At 34.1% G+C, this 12,581-nt stretch overlaps 1 protein-coding gene and 1 long non-coding RNA gene across 4 annotated transcripts in view; one reads left to right on the top strand and one right to left on the bottom strand.

Annotated features, from left to right (window-relative positions):
• Positions 1-12,581, bottom strand: part of EYS (eyes shut homolog) — a 2,025,572-nt gene that overhangs the window by 369,231 nt on the left and 1,643,760 nt on the right. Inside the window, 1 exon segment of the mRNA XM_021676159.2 lies at positions 7,564-7,717. Coding sequence (XP_021531834.2) covers positions 7,564-7,717 — 154 coding nt within the window.
• Positions 1-12,581, top strand: part of LOC105723026 (uncharacterized) — a 277,237-nt gene that overhangs the window by 14,541 nt on the left and 250,115 nt on the right. The window lies entirely within an intron of this gene.

The following is a 12,581-nucleotide window of genomic DNA, read 5'->3' as shown; positions in this document are numbered from 1 at the left end:
ATGCATTCCTAGTGGTCAAAAACATTTCTTGCCTTTTATTTTTATTTATTGTTACCCTCTGCATCAGAAATGACAGTGTTTGATGGTGATTTGCTGAAGAGCTAAACATCCTTTCACCTGGAACTTTTTGTTCTCAGACATTTTCTTCCATAAGCATGTTGTTATCTACACCTTGATATCTTTGCAGATCCTCTTTCATATGTTGTCCCCTGATAAATTTTCCATTTCATGTTATAGATGTACTTGCTGCTTGTCCCTTTCTCTTCAGTGGGGTGTTTGTGGTTGCTCTCAGGACTTGAGGATTAACCAGTTCTGTCTTCTCAGCCTTCCATAAGATGAGGATTTGGGTCTGGAGTTTTCCCTTTTGTAATTTTGCTAATTGCCATTCTGTTTTGACCATTTGAACTGAATTGTACAACTTAAAGGCACAAATGTGATTACACAGTCAAATAATCACTTCAAATGTTTTTTAAACATCAAACTGGCTGGTAGAGTCCAGGGGCGCATTATTCCATAAACATACTCTGTAGACTCAGGTTCAGTTCATATTCAGACTAAGATGATTTTACTTCAAAAGCTTCACCTTGTTTTTGAATCAATAAGCACCAAATTCACACTTCCACGTTTCTCAAGAAATATGCCAATTTTAGAGACAACTTTATATAGTAGAACATTCTATCTGATAATCCTAAACAGTACTAAATTTATCAAATTAGATTACTAGATATGTTGAAGATTTTCATAAGCTTATGTGATAAAAGAAATTGTAGTTTTACAATAGATCTTCACAATTTAATACGAATAAACTGCATTGTAACTTGCTGTCCAGCTAGTTTTGATGTATGTTATGTATGGACAGGCTATGCATGGATAAAGGAACAGGAGTAAAGTTTAGCTTTATATATTTATATACATTCCACTATAATGATAAGGTATTATCTATACTTCTCATATTGAGCTTGAGTTTTCCTACATTTTCTCTAAGAAATACCAGATGGAAGAGCTGATAAAAAGATACACAAATTAATATTGAAGTGATGAGGTTTGACCTTTTTAAGATGAAAATCTTGCCAAATTTTCCATATTGACATGGCAACATTTTATGAATAAATCTAATATCTTATAGATTTAGCACAGTTCAAAAGTCACCATCTGTTTCAAGAAGTGAAGGCTCTCACTATTACGTAGTTTCTTGGCTCAGACTACCAGCATGCAATCCATAGCTTATATAATAACTATCAGGAATATGTGAAAAACTTTTTTATGTTTTAGAAAATTAGAAACACGGTTAACATTTTTAGTTACTGCCAAAATTATATATAATAGAGTATGGATATTCTTTTTTTCTTACACGACATTGAAGGATCTCTTACTCATGCTCTATATTGAGTTATAGGTCAATACCATCTGGGCAAGCAAGATGCAATGCATTACATCTTGCTTGCCCAGAGAGAATATATGTGGGGAAAGGGCAGAAAACTGGAATCTGAGGTTGAGCAGAGGTGTCTGAGAGCTTTTAACAAATAGGAGTATTATAAGAAGTTGTCTCTTCCTTTCATATTTTTCTATAAATTACTTACTAATAAATATCTTAATTTTATATGACCAATATCAATCCTACTCAGAATCATTCTTACTTCCCCATTTTGTGATGTTAATGCCGATTTCACATTACAATAAATTTCTATCTTTCTTAAACAACTGTGAGAAATGAGCTAATTAAAATGATTTTTAAAAAATCTTGCAAACCTCATACATATATAATATGTATGAGGTTTTATCTTACAGATGTGAAAAGTCAACAGGAGATAAAATTTAGCCAATTTATAAAACTTAGCAGTTTCTATTTTGTTTTCTGAACCAAACAGTATCAAAGGTAATGTGATAAATATGTCTACAGTTTCACCTGACTTATGTTTGGGTTTTAGCAAATACTAATAAGGATTCTTCTGCCCAACTGTTAGACAATTTTCCAACCTCTGTCCAGTTGATCTTAAACCATGCATTTCTTTACACTGACCTACTAAAAAGTAGGTAATGAAGATGTGTTACTCTGGCAGTAATACAATTCTTGGCCAACATCCTACTTTGGCTACCCTAAGAGTTTGCTGACCAAAATAAATTATTAGGTATTAGAGTGTGCCTTCAACAGACATGGATAATTTTACAACTCTGGATAAATCTTTTAGGAAATGTTCTCAGGTGTGTTAGTAGCATCTAAGGAAGATGGAATAGGCTATGTAGCTTTAAAACATGCGGATAGCACTGTAAATCACCTAGAAGAAAGGACACAGGGCTTTTTTAAAATTGCATTTTACGTTTTGAGGTACATGTGAAAAACATGTAAGATTGTTGCATAGATACACACATGGCAGTGTCATTTGCTGCCTTCCTCCCCATCACCTATATCTGGCATTTCTCCCCATGTTATCCTTCCCCAACTCCCCAGCCCCCGCTATCCCTCCCCTATTTCCCCCCCCCACAGACTTTTTTAGAGAACAAAATACTGGGGAAAAGTTAGCTTTTGTGTAAAACAGACACTAAAGGTGCCAGAAAATTTTAAACTTCAGAAACTTAAAAAAGTTTATATATAGTAAGACAATTTTTCTGAACTTCCCCAAAAGAGAATAACCCTTGTGAAAACCAATAGTGCTCTCTATGTGATCCCTTTCAAAATTTGTTGAAATGAAAGGCAAACTGTGCATGAGTATGAATTACAATGTATCTGTAGAACTGTGATCTCTGCTCCATTTCATTTAAGAAGAACTTCTATCTTGATACTAAATTGACCTCAATCACTACAACTGGCTTATTCAAGTCTGTTCTACTTCTGCCTCTGTCCTACAGATGTATGGTGGATTTAGTTGGAGGAAGTACTGACTAATAACAAAATAAAAAATAGTAGCTAATAACAAATAAAAAATAAAGCCATATTTTACATGTTTGCCTTATAGTTTATTCCATTAATTTCTGAAAATAAGTTTTTTATCAGGCTGGGCATGGTGGATCATGCCTGTAATCCCAGCACTTTGGGAGGCTGATGCAGGTGGATCACTTGAAGTCAGGGGTTTGAGACCAGCCTGGCCAACATAGTGAAACCTCATCTCTACTAAAATTACAAAAATTAGCTGGGCATGGGGACGCATACCTGTAATCCCAGCTACTTCGGTGGCTGGGTGGCTGAGGCAGTTTTTTAGCAATCATGCTATATTTTTTAAATTGTCAAATTCTTAAATATTAAAGAAATTCCATTGATGTTCATATGATGAAAAAGGAACCTAATTTACATCCTTTTTAGGGAGAAATTTACCCTGCATTTGCATAGCAAGAGTTAGTGAGAATTCAGATAGTTAGAAAATGCCATACAAAAAGGCCTTTAAATTCTGACTTTTGCCCAGTTAATGATGAAGTAAGACTAAACACATGAGACAGCAAGAGAAGGTGGCATAAACAACTGGTCAGATAAAGCGAAGGCAATCATAAATCCAGGGCCATCCACAATGACAGAAATTGGAAGCCTCAAGCTATGTATCTCTATTTTCCCTGCCCTCTGGCAGGAATCTTCTCTCATGTACATGGTATCTTACTGGTCCAAATTTTAAAGAAACTTATGTCCTCTGCCATTCGCGGTGGCGCCCTCCTGTAATCTCAGCACTTTGGGAGGTCGAGACAGAGAGATCACGAGGTCGGGAGTTCAAGACCAGCCTGGCCAGCATGGTGAACCCCATGTCTACTAAAAATACAAAAAATTAACCAGCCCTGGTGGCACATGCCTGTAGTCCTAGCTACTCAGGGAGGCTGAGGCTGGAGAATTGCTTGAACCCGGGAGGCGGAGGTTGCAGTGAGCCAAGATCGTGCCACTGAACTCCAACCTGGGCGACGAGAGCGGAACTCCAAATAAATAACTATGTTCTCCCTTTTTCTTCAGTGTTCTATGTATTAACAACTTCTAGTCAACAAGTAATTCCAATTAACAATAAAACATACTCAAATTTCTTTCATGTTACATTTTTTTCCTCGATTCCTCACCTTTCTGTAGTTATCATCTTACCTCTATTTACACTTTCATGTTAAAACTTCTTCAAGGAGTTGTATAAACATACTACCTTGATTTTTTTTTTTTTTTTTTTCTCCAATCGGGCTTCTTCCTCTATCCTGCTATACTGAAGGCTTGAGGTCATGGAATCATGTGGACAGTCCAGTGGACTGGAGCATCTGATAAACTTTGCCATTGCCTTCCATGACACTCTACTCCTTCTTTGGCTGCTACTTCCTAGTTACTCCTTGGCAGACTCCTTTACGATTTTATCTTCCACTCTATAGTCATTAAATGTTAGCTCCTTAAGAATCATTCCATGCAATTTTTTCTACTATATACTCTTATCCATTCCCATAGTTTTAAAATTATCGTCTGCACAGTGATAACTCATAAATTCATATTTTCCATCCAGATGTCTTCTCTGACCTTTACTTCCATATATTCAATTGAAAACTCCACTTTGTGTTTCAAGGTCACCTTAATCTCAGCATATTCAAGCTGAAACTCATGATCTTCTCAATCTAACCTGCTCTTCTTGCATTGTTTATTATCTCAGTGGATGATAATAAACATCCAATTTCACATAAGGAAATAAGTATTAGTTTTTGACACCTTTATTTTTACTCCTAGTATTTAATGAGTCACAATTTTCCTCCTAATTATGTCGTAGATATGTAGCTTTATCTCTGACACTAGTCTAGTCCATCATTATATCTTACTTGGATATACAATAACCATCTAACTGGCTCCTGCAATTATTCCTTAACACAGCTGCAAGGCCAGACATTTGCAAACTGTCTACCTTTCAAACTTTGTCTTCCATTACTAAGCCACTTTCTTCTGCTTGTCTGTTCAAAACACACTGTTCTTTTGGGTATCTGAATCTAAATATGCCATGTTTTTTTTCTACCATAGGGTTTACACACACACACACACACACACACACACAGACACACACACACACGAAGTCTTATTCTGTCACCCAGGCTGGAATGCAGTGGCTCGATCTCGGCTTACTGAAACCTCCGCCTCCTGGGTTCAAGGGATTATCCTGCCTCAGCCTCCCTAGTAGCTGGGATTACAGGCACCCGTCACCATGCCTGGCTAATTTTTTTTGTATTTTTTAGCAGAGACGGGGTTTCACCTTGTTGGCCAGGCTAGTCTAGAACTTCTGACCTCAGGTGATCCAGCTGCTTCCCAAGGGGTTTTTCACATACTCTTTCCTCTGCCTGAAACTCAAAACCACTGATCTGGCTGTTTGTTTTTTCTTTTACCAAGTTCACCTCTATTCATTTTTAAAGCTCTTTGGTCTCTCTAGCACAGGCCAGGCTACTTTTTTTAACTTGTTCTTCCTGCATCATGTTTCATTTACAACACATCTCAAATTATACTTACTCCTTCATTAGTGTGTCTACTTGTCAATCTCCCTCACTAAACTCTATACAAATAAGAATTTGGATTTTTTTCTGTTTTGGCTTACCATTGAATTCTAGTAGCTTAGCATAGTGCTACAAATAGAGTAAGAACCATTTGTTAAATGAATATCTGAAACTAAATATAGAATAAAAACCAGGAGAAACACAAAGAAAAATGAGATGCAAATATTAAGACATTGAGAGCGTGCTTAGCCTATAAGACAAAGCAGATTTGCATTTTTAAATTCATAGTGATAACTCCTTTTTACTTTCTAAAGTTTTGATTAAATTAATCCAAACACTGGGAAAGTCCTTGATTTTCAGTTTTACTGGAAGCATCAATATTTATTTTACAGGTTGTTTTTTTCCTGAGGCTATCTCAGAAATCTGAGTGGTTGGAAGACTGCTCTATTTCAAGTTTATTACTTGAAAGTCAAGAAGAAAATAATTTCTCTAAGAATTTGACCCTAAATAGAAATTATTTCATGTATAACTGAAAGTGCTATTGATTATACAAAATGTTGACATTGTATAAAACAATGATCTTATTAATAGAAATGCTATTTAAAAAGTTTTCTGTTACTCAGCTTCTCATCTGGCTCTTTTTAGTGAGCAGCGTTAAATACTTACAACAGAAATGGTTGAAATATCTGTCCGTTGCAATGAAGGAGTTTGTTTTGTCTGTATGGAACTCAGTGTTCCAAAGGGTATACCTAATTTGCAAATAATAATTTCATTTCCTTTGAAGTAATTTCATTGCCTTCTTGTTATAATCAACTGAATTGCCCAGCCCAGACACCCTCATTTCTTCATTCATTCAGACATTTACTGAGTATCTCCTATTTGCCAGCTGTCCTGTTAAGTGTATTAAAACTGAGTGAGAAACCATCCCTGCCTGTAAGGAGTTTCATTTTCAGATTGGTGTCAATTTTGTTGATGTTATTTTCAGACATCAGATGTTATTATTATTTTCAGATGTTATTTTCATCTGCATATTTTCAGATGCAGTCTCTGAGAAAGTTTAATTTATATAACCTTCATAGGTTAGCCAAGATTCCTGTTGATCAGACTAACTTATCTAATTGTCATTTTAAAGATGAACTCAGTCTCAGAAATGATATTTTTCAATAACATAGAGTAACTCTGGAGACTATTATGACTAGATGAAAAATTTGAGCTATACTGATGAAAAATTTTAAATTCTTAGATCCTACATGTAACTTATGTTTATTAATGCCCCTGAGATGTGACCATCATATTTAGGAATTTCTCTTTTTTGATTTTTCCTAATTTTGAAGCATAAATGAATTCAAAGACTGCTTTCCAAAAATTTACATAATCCAGAAAGACATTTCCATTTAATATTCTGTTGGTGTTTTCTTTGTTTTAAATACTGGGTTTTCCTTTTTTGTGCACTCAATGGCTCCCACTAACCAATTCCTAGCAGCTGTACTCCATAGATACTTTCTTGAACAATTAAACTGGATCTTAGTTTTAACTGAACAACTTGATGCTTTAATTTATTTGCTTGCACCATAGTATTTTCAAATAAAATAGATTTACTCTGTGTGCAATTTGATTGATTACCATAGGATAGTATTAAATTATAGCTTGTTCAATTTGTAGTTTATTCCACCAAACAGTAAAAATAAAAAAACAAAAGCAAAAATAAAAAAGTAAATAAAACAATTTTCAGATGCACTTTTTAAATTCTTTTCATTTTTTGGGTGGCTATTACACATATAAATAACATTTGAAAAATAGAGTTCAGATTGGGTGTGGTGGCTCATGCCTGCAATCCCAGCAATTTGGGAGGTCGTGGCGGACAGATCACGAGGTCAGGAGTTCAAGACCAGCTTGGCTAGCATATTGAAACCCCATCTTAACTGAAAATACAAAAAGTTAGCCTGGTGTGTTGTTGCACACCTTTCATCTCAGCTACTTGGTGAGGCTGAAGCATGAGAATCGCTTGAACTCGCGAGGCGGAGGTGAACTGAGATCATGCCAGTGCACTCCAGCCTGGGTGACAGAGTGAGACTCCATCTCAAAAAAAAAAAAAAAGAGTTCAGCACTACAGTTCAAAGAACTACTGTGGAGTACAGTACTTACCGTATTGTGATAGGGATGAATGCGTTTGTGTTAATGCTGTAATTAGCAGAAACAGTTAAAATATTTTGAGAATTTCCACATCCATATTTAACTGAGGGTCTTCCTTCCACAAGAAATAAATGAAGAAACTGTTTTCCAAAATTATTTCCATTACCTTTAAGAAAAAACAATACATCAGTAATTAATGTAGATTTATATTTTTTTGAATAATATTCATTCAACAAACATAATCTTTGCCATGAAAGAAGAATGATTTTGGGGGTTGGTAGGAGTGCCGTTAGATAATTTTTCAATGTAATAAGCACCATATTTAGGAATATACATTATTTTCAACAGGCTGAGGATAGCGTGGTATTAACAACATTAACTTGATGTGAGTTTTAACTTCTGATTGTTACCTAGTAGCCAGATGTCCTTAACTATTTTAAAACTGTTTCCCCATATGTTAAAATGAGATAGTGAGAGTGACTACTGTGAGTACTAGCACTATTGTGAGAATTAAATAAAAAAATAAATTTAAAGTGCCATAAGTTCTTATAACTTGTATTTATTATTATTGAATCTAATGTGTAAATTTTATTTTTGATTTCTAATTTCTTATAGTTATTTATATTTTAATTACAAAACAATACGCATCTTTTACAAAATTCGAAATAAATGTATAGAGAAAAAAGACAAATATTTCTTTTCCCTAATCTCGTTCTTCATCCCCACTTTGAAATGTTCTTTTCTATCACCTGTCTCCTCACATGCAAATATTTACATATCCCAATTTTATTTTAAAAAGTGAGATCATACTTTATTCATAAATTTAATAAATGGCTTCATCTTTCTCTTTTTACTTAAAATTTGGACATCTCTCCCTGGAAGCCCATGGATCTCTCTTTTTAACTTTACTAATTGACATGTAACTTACACAGAAAATAGCACAAATCATAAGCATAAAGCTCAGTGAGTAATCACAAAGTGAACCCACTTACCTAAACACCACCCAAGTTAAGGAAAAGACAATTATCTGCATTGTTAGAAGTCCTACCAATAACTACTCTTTTCTCTTCTTCACCAAAAGTAACCACCATCTTGATGTTTAACAGCTATTGTTAGTTTTACTTGATTTTAATCTTCATATTACTGGAATCACATTGTATGGTTTCTTTATGTCTACAGTAATCCTCCCTTTATGACAGTCCCAAAACAGGTGAATTACAGTACAATAAAATATCTTGAGAAAGAGACCATATTCACATAACTTTTATTATAGTATATAGTTATAATCATTCTGTTATGTGTTGGTATTAATGTCTTACTATTACTAATTTACAAATTAAACTTAATCATTGGCGTGCATGTATAGGAAAAACGTAGTATTGATAGGGTTCAGTACTATCCATAGTGTCAGGTGGATCTTGGAATGTATCCCTTGCAAATAATGAGGGACTACTACATTTGTTTCCTGCTCAGTGTTATGCTTGAGAGGTAACATTATGCCACAGTTCATTCATTATCATTGTTTGGTAATATTTCATTAAATTAATCTCTTCAATTATTCTTTCTAATGTAGATAGCCATTTCTCCCCTAGGTTTTGGTTACTGTGAATAATGCTGCTATGACCATTTTATATATGTCATAAATGTATACATTTATGTATATTTATACATTTATACATTTCACTTTATTCAGAAATGTAAATTGCATACATTTCTGTTGTGTATATGTCTAGAAGTTGAATTGCTCTGTCAGGAAGCATAAATACGATTAACATTAGTAGCTGTTGCCAGTTTTCCAAAATTGTTTATATTTAACTCCTTACCAGCAGCGTACAAGAATGCCAGCTGATCCACAGCCTTACCATCACTTGGTATGGTCACCTTGTAGATTTCACCTATTTTGTTTATTATAGCTTTAATTTTACTTTCCTTATATTGGTGAAGTTGAACGTATTCTCAAGTTTACTGTTTTGATATACTCTGTTGTGAAATGTCACTTTGTGTTTCTTGCTCATATTTATATTTAGTAGTTTGCTTTTTTCTCATTGAATACAAGCTCTTTGTCAACTACATAGACTGTAAATATCTTCTTCAGTTCTGTAGATTTACTTGCCAGTTTCTTAAGGGTGAGTTTATAAGCATATATTCTTAATTTTAGTGTAAATCAGTTTGTGAATTGTTTCCTTCGGAGTTATGATTAGTCCTTTCATGTCATGTTTAAGATATCTTTGCCTTCCCCAAAGTCATAAAGTTATTCTACATTAGCTTCTGATAAGCTTTACTTAAGCTCTACACTCTACCTAGAATTAATTTTTCTGTGTAATGTAAAGTATGGAGTTGTGATAAGCTGAATTATGACACTCACAGACACCCATGTACTAATTGTTGGAACCTGTGAGTGTTATCTGATATTGTAAAAGAGACTTTGCAGATGTGATTAAATTAAGGGGCTTGAAATGGCGAGATTATCCTATATTATATGGGCGGTCCCTAAATGGAGACACAAGTGTCTTTATAAAAGAAAGGAAGAAGGAGACTTGATGGTAGATGAGAAAAGGCTGTGTGACCACAGAAGCAGAGACTGGAGTGATGCAGTCACAAGCCATAGAATGCTGACAGCCACCAGAAGCTGGAAGAGGCAAGGAATGGATTCTCCTCTGGAGCCTCCAGAAGGATCCAGTCCTGCTGACAGCTTGCCTTTAGTCCCATAAGACTAATTTCAGACTTCTGACCTGCAGAACTGTAAGAGAATACGGTTCTATTGTTTTAGTGGTAACTTGGTATAGCAGCAGTACAAAAATAATGCAGGGGTCAATTTTTAATTTTTTCATTTTGATTTCTAATCTAAAATCATCAAAGTAATTCTTATGACGTATATATTGAATTCTCAGATGTTTATTTGTGAACTATATATGCTATAGAACTTATTGAGAATATAAATTCAGTATGAGAGCAACACAAAGTAATAATAAAAGATTAAATCAATATTGCATAAGTAAGGAAATAGATAAAATAACAGCATTAAAGATTTAATAATAAGTTAGAATGACAAAAGGCATATGGTTGAAAATAACTCATTTGAGATTCTTCTAAATGTCCTATTTTGGGATCCACTCAACCCATTTGGGTTTTTATCACTTCTGAGGACTTCAGCTGTACGATGTGCAAATTAGCCCACTGCCTGGCATAGGGCAATGCAGCTTTACCTTTTCTGTATCTTCTGAGATCCATTAGCAGGTTTTTTTTTTTTTTTTTTGGCTTCACTCTTTAGTGTTTTTCCTTATTTTCCCCCTGGCTTCCTATTCAGTTGATCAGGCTACCTTTATCTGAAGTTGAGGGTATAATTTAAAATTTTTAGTATTATTCTTGACTTTTTTCTGGAGTGGAGGTGAGGTGGTGGTTGGGAAAAGGAGCATGTTTAGAAATACAAAACTGCACCAGCACTTGTGTGTTTCTCCTTGGATCTGTAAAAGGTTATACTATAAAATGGCATAAGGTTCTTCTTTCCTGAATTGTTGACTTGTTTTCCACTCCCATGATTTTGTGAGTGTGAAGAGGGGAATGCATTAAAGGACAGTCTGTTATCCTGCTGCATTCTATTATTTCTACTCAGAAGTTTTCTACTTAATATTTTTATAAACTGCTTTGTTACCATTTCAGACTCATATTTTTGAGATAAGCTTTAAAATTAGGATATATAGCATAGGGTAAAACAACAGCTGAACATTTAGGTCAAGCTGTTGTGCCATATGCACAAGGTTTGTTTTTCAAAACTTCCAAAACTGAATTTTAAAGATTGAGTATACACATTCAACAAGATACATGTAGTACGATGCAAGAATGAGTAATTTTTAAAGGAAACTCAGCATCAATGACAGAGATGAATAGTCTTAATCAAGTATACCAACATCCCATTATGGACCGTAGAGGCTTTATTGCATTGTGTGGTACAAAATAAGACTACTTTAATAAAGGTAATGGGAATAAAAATGAACACTGAAACTTAGTTCTCTTTACAGTCTGCTATATATTAACAGTTTTTAATTTACCACATTGATTCATTCTATTAAGCAATTTGTGGTTTTACGTAATATTTTTTAAAAAGTTCAAAGTATTTTGCAAATAGCATGTGATGGTAGGTGGGAAAGTGGAGGATCTGACATTGTTGATGTGTTTCCATGATTCTATAGCTAATTAACCACTGTAGGGAATAAAAGACATATTATTGACTTTTTTCACCCTCAAATCAGTTGACTTTGTATCATGTAACCCTAGGATTCTGTAAGTAGAGAAAAGCTATGAATAAACACATTCAGGAGGAACTCTGGTTTTGCCAAACAGTATTAAAGACATATTTTCAAACACAATAATGATAAAAATTATTTGATTTTAGAATGGAAAAATTAGTAGCAATTAGGAAAAGAGAAAGAAACAAGAATTTTCAAAATAGAACTAGGAAAATTGTTAAGTAATGACTATTCTTAGATAAACATATGTATTTTTATATTAAGCCTTATGGATTGAGTAATCCATATGTCATATTAAATTTAGTTCAACATTGCTCATTGAATCTAGACATCAAGCAAATGTGAATCTCTCTCTCTATTGTATGTATATATGCATGTATATGTATATGTATGTTTGCAGATACATATATAGGGCAAATGTTAAAGGCAGTGTCTAGAATATTTTCCCCATAATGTTCTAATTTGTGCTACCTTCAGGCAGGACTTGAAAGCTCCCTAGAAGAGTTAATTATTAAGCCGCTGAAAGAAAGTCATTCTGTTGTTTCACTGAAAAGATGCTTGATGATCCATTAGAGAGGTGTGAACCTATCCTCTTCTTGAAATATTAGGTTGATACAGAAGTAATTATGGTAATCATTATGCTTTTAGGCTTTGTAGTAATTTTTAAAATGAATTATTTATTGATTTCTTTTTCTGAATGTTTTATCAGACTACATTTCAAAACTGTATAAAATCTCTAGTTCTCAAATTGTATTTATCCCTAATAGAATGATTGTGTCTGCT

The sequence above is a fragment of the Aotus nancymaae genome, unplaced genomic scaffold, assembly GCF_030222135.1.
Source record: "Aotus nancymaae isolate 86718 unplaced genomic scaffold, 86718_ANA_hifiasm-v0.15.2.pri h1tg000040l, whole genome shotgun sequence".
Taxonomy (NCBI): domain Eukaryota; kingdom Metazoa; phylum Chordata; class Mammalia; order Primates; family Aotidae; genus Aotus; species Aotus nancymaae.
The sequence above is the reverse complement of the archived record's forward strand: the minus strand, read 5'-3'. Positions and strand labels throughout refer to the sequence as shown.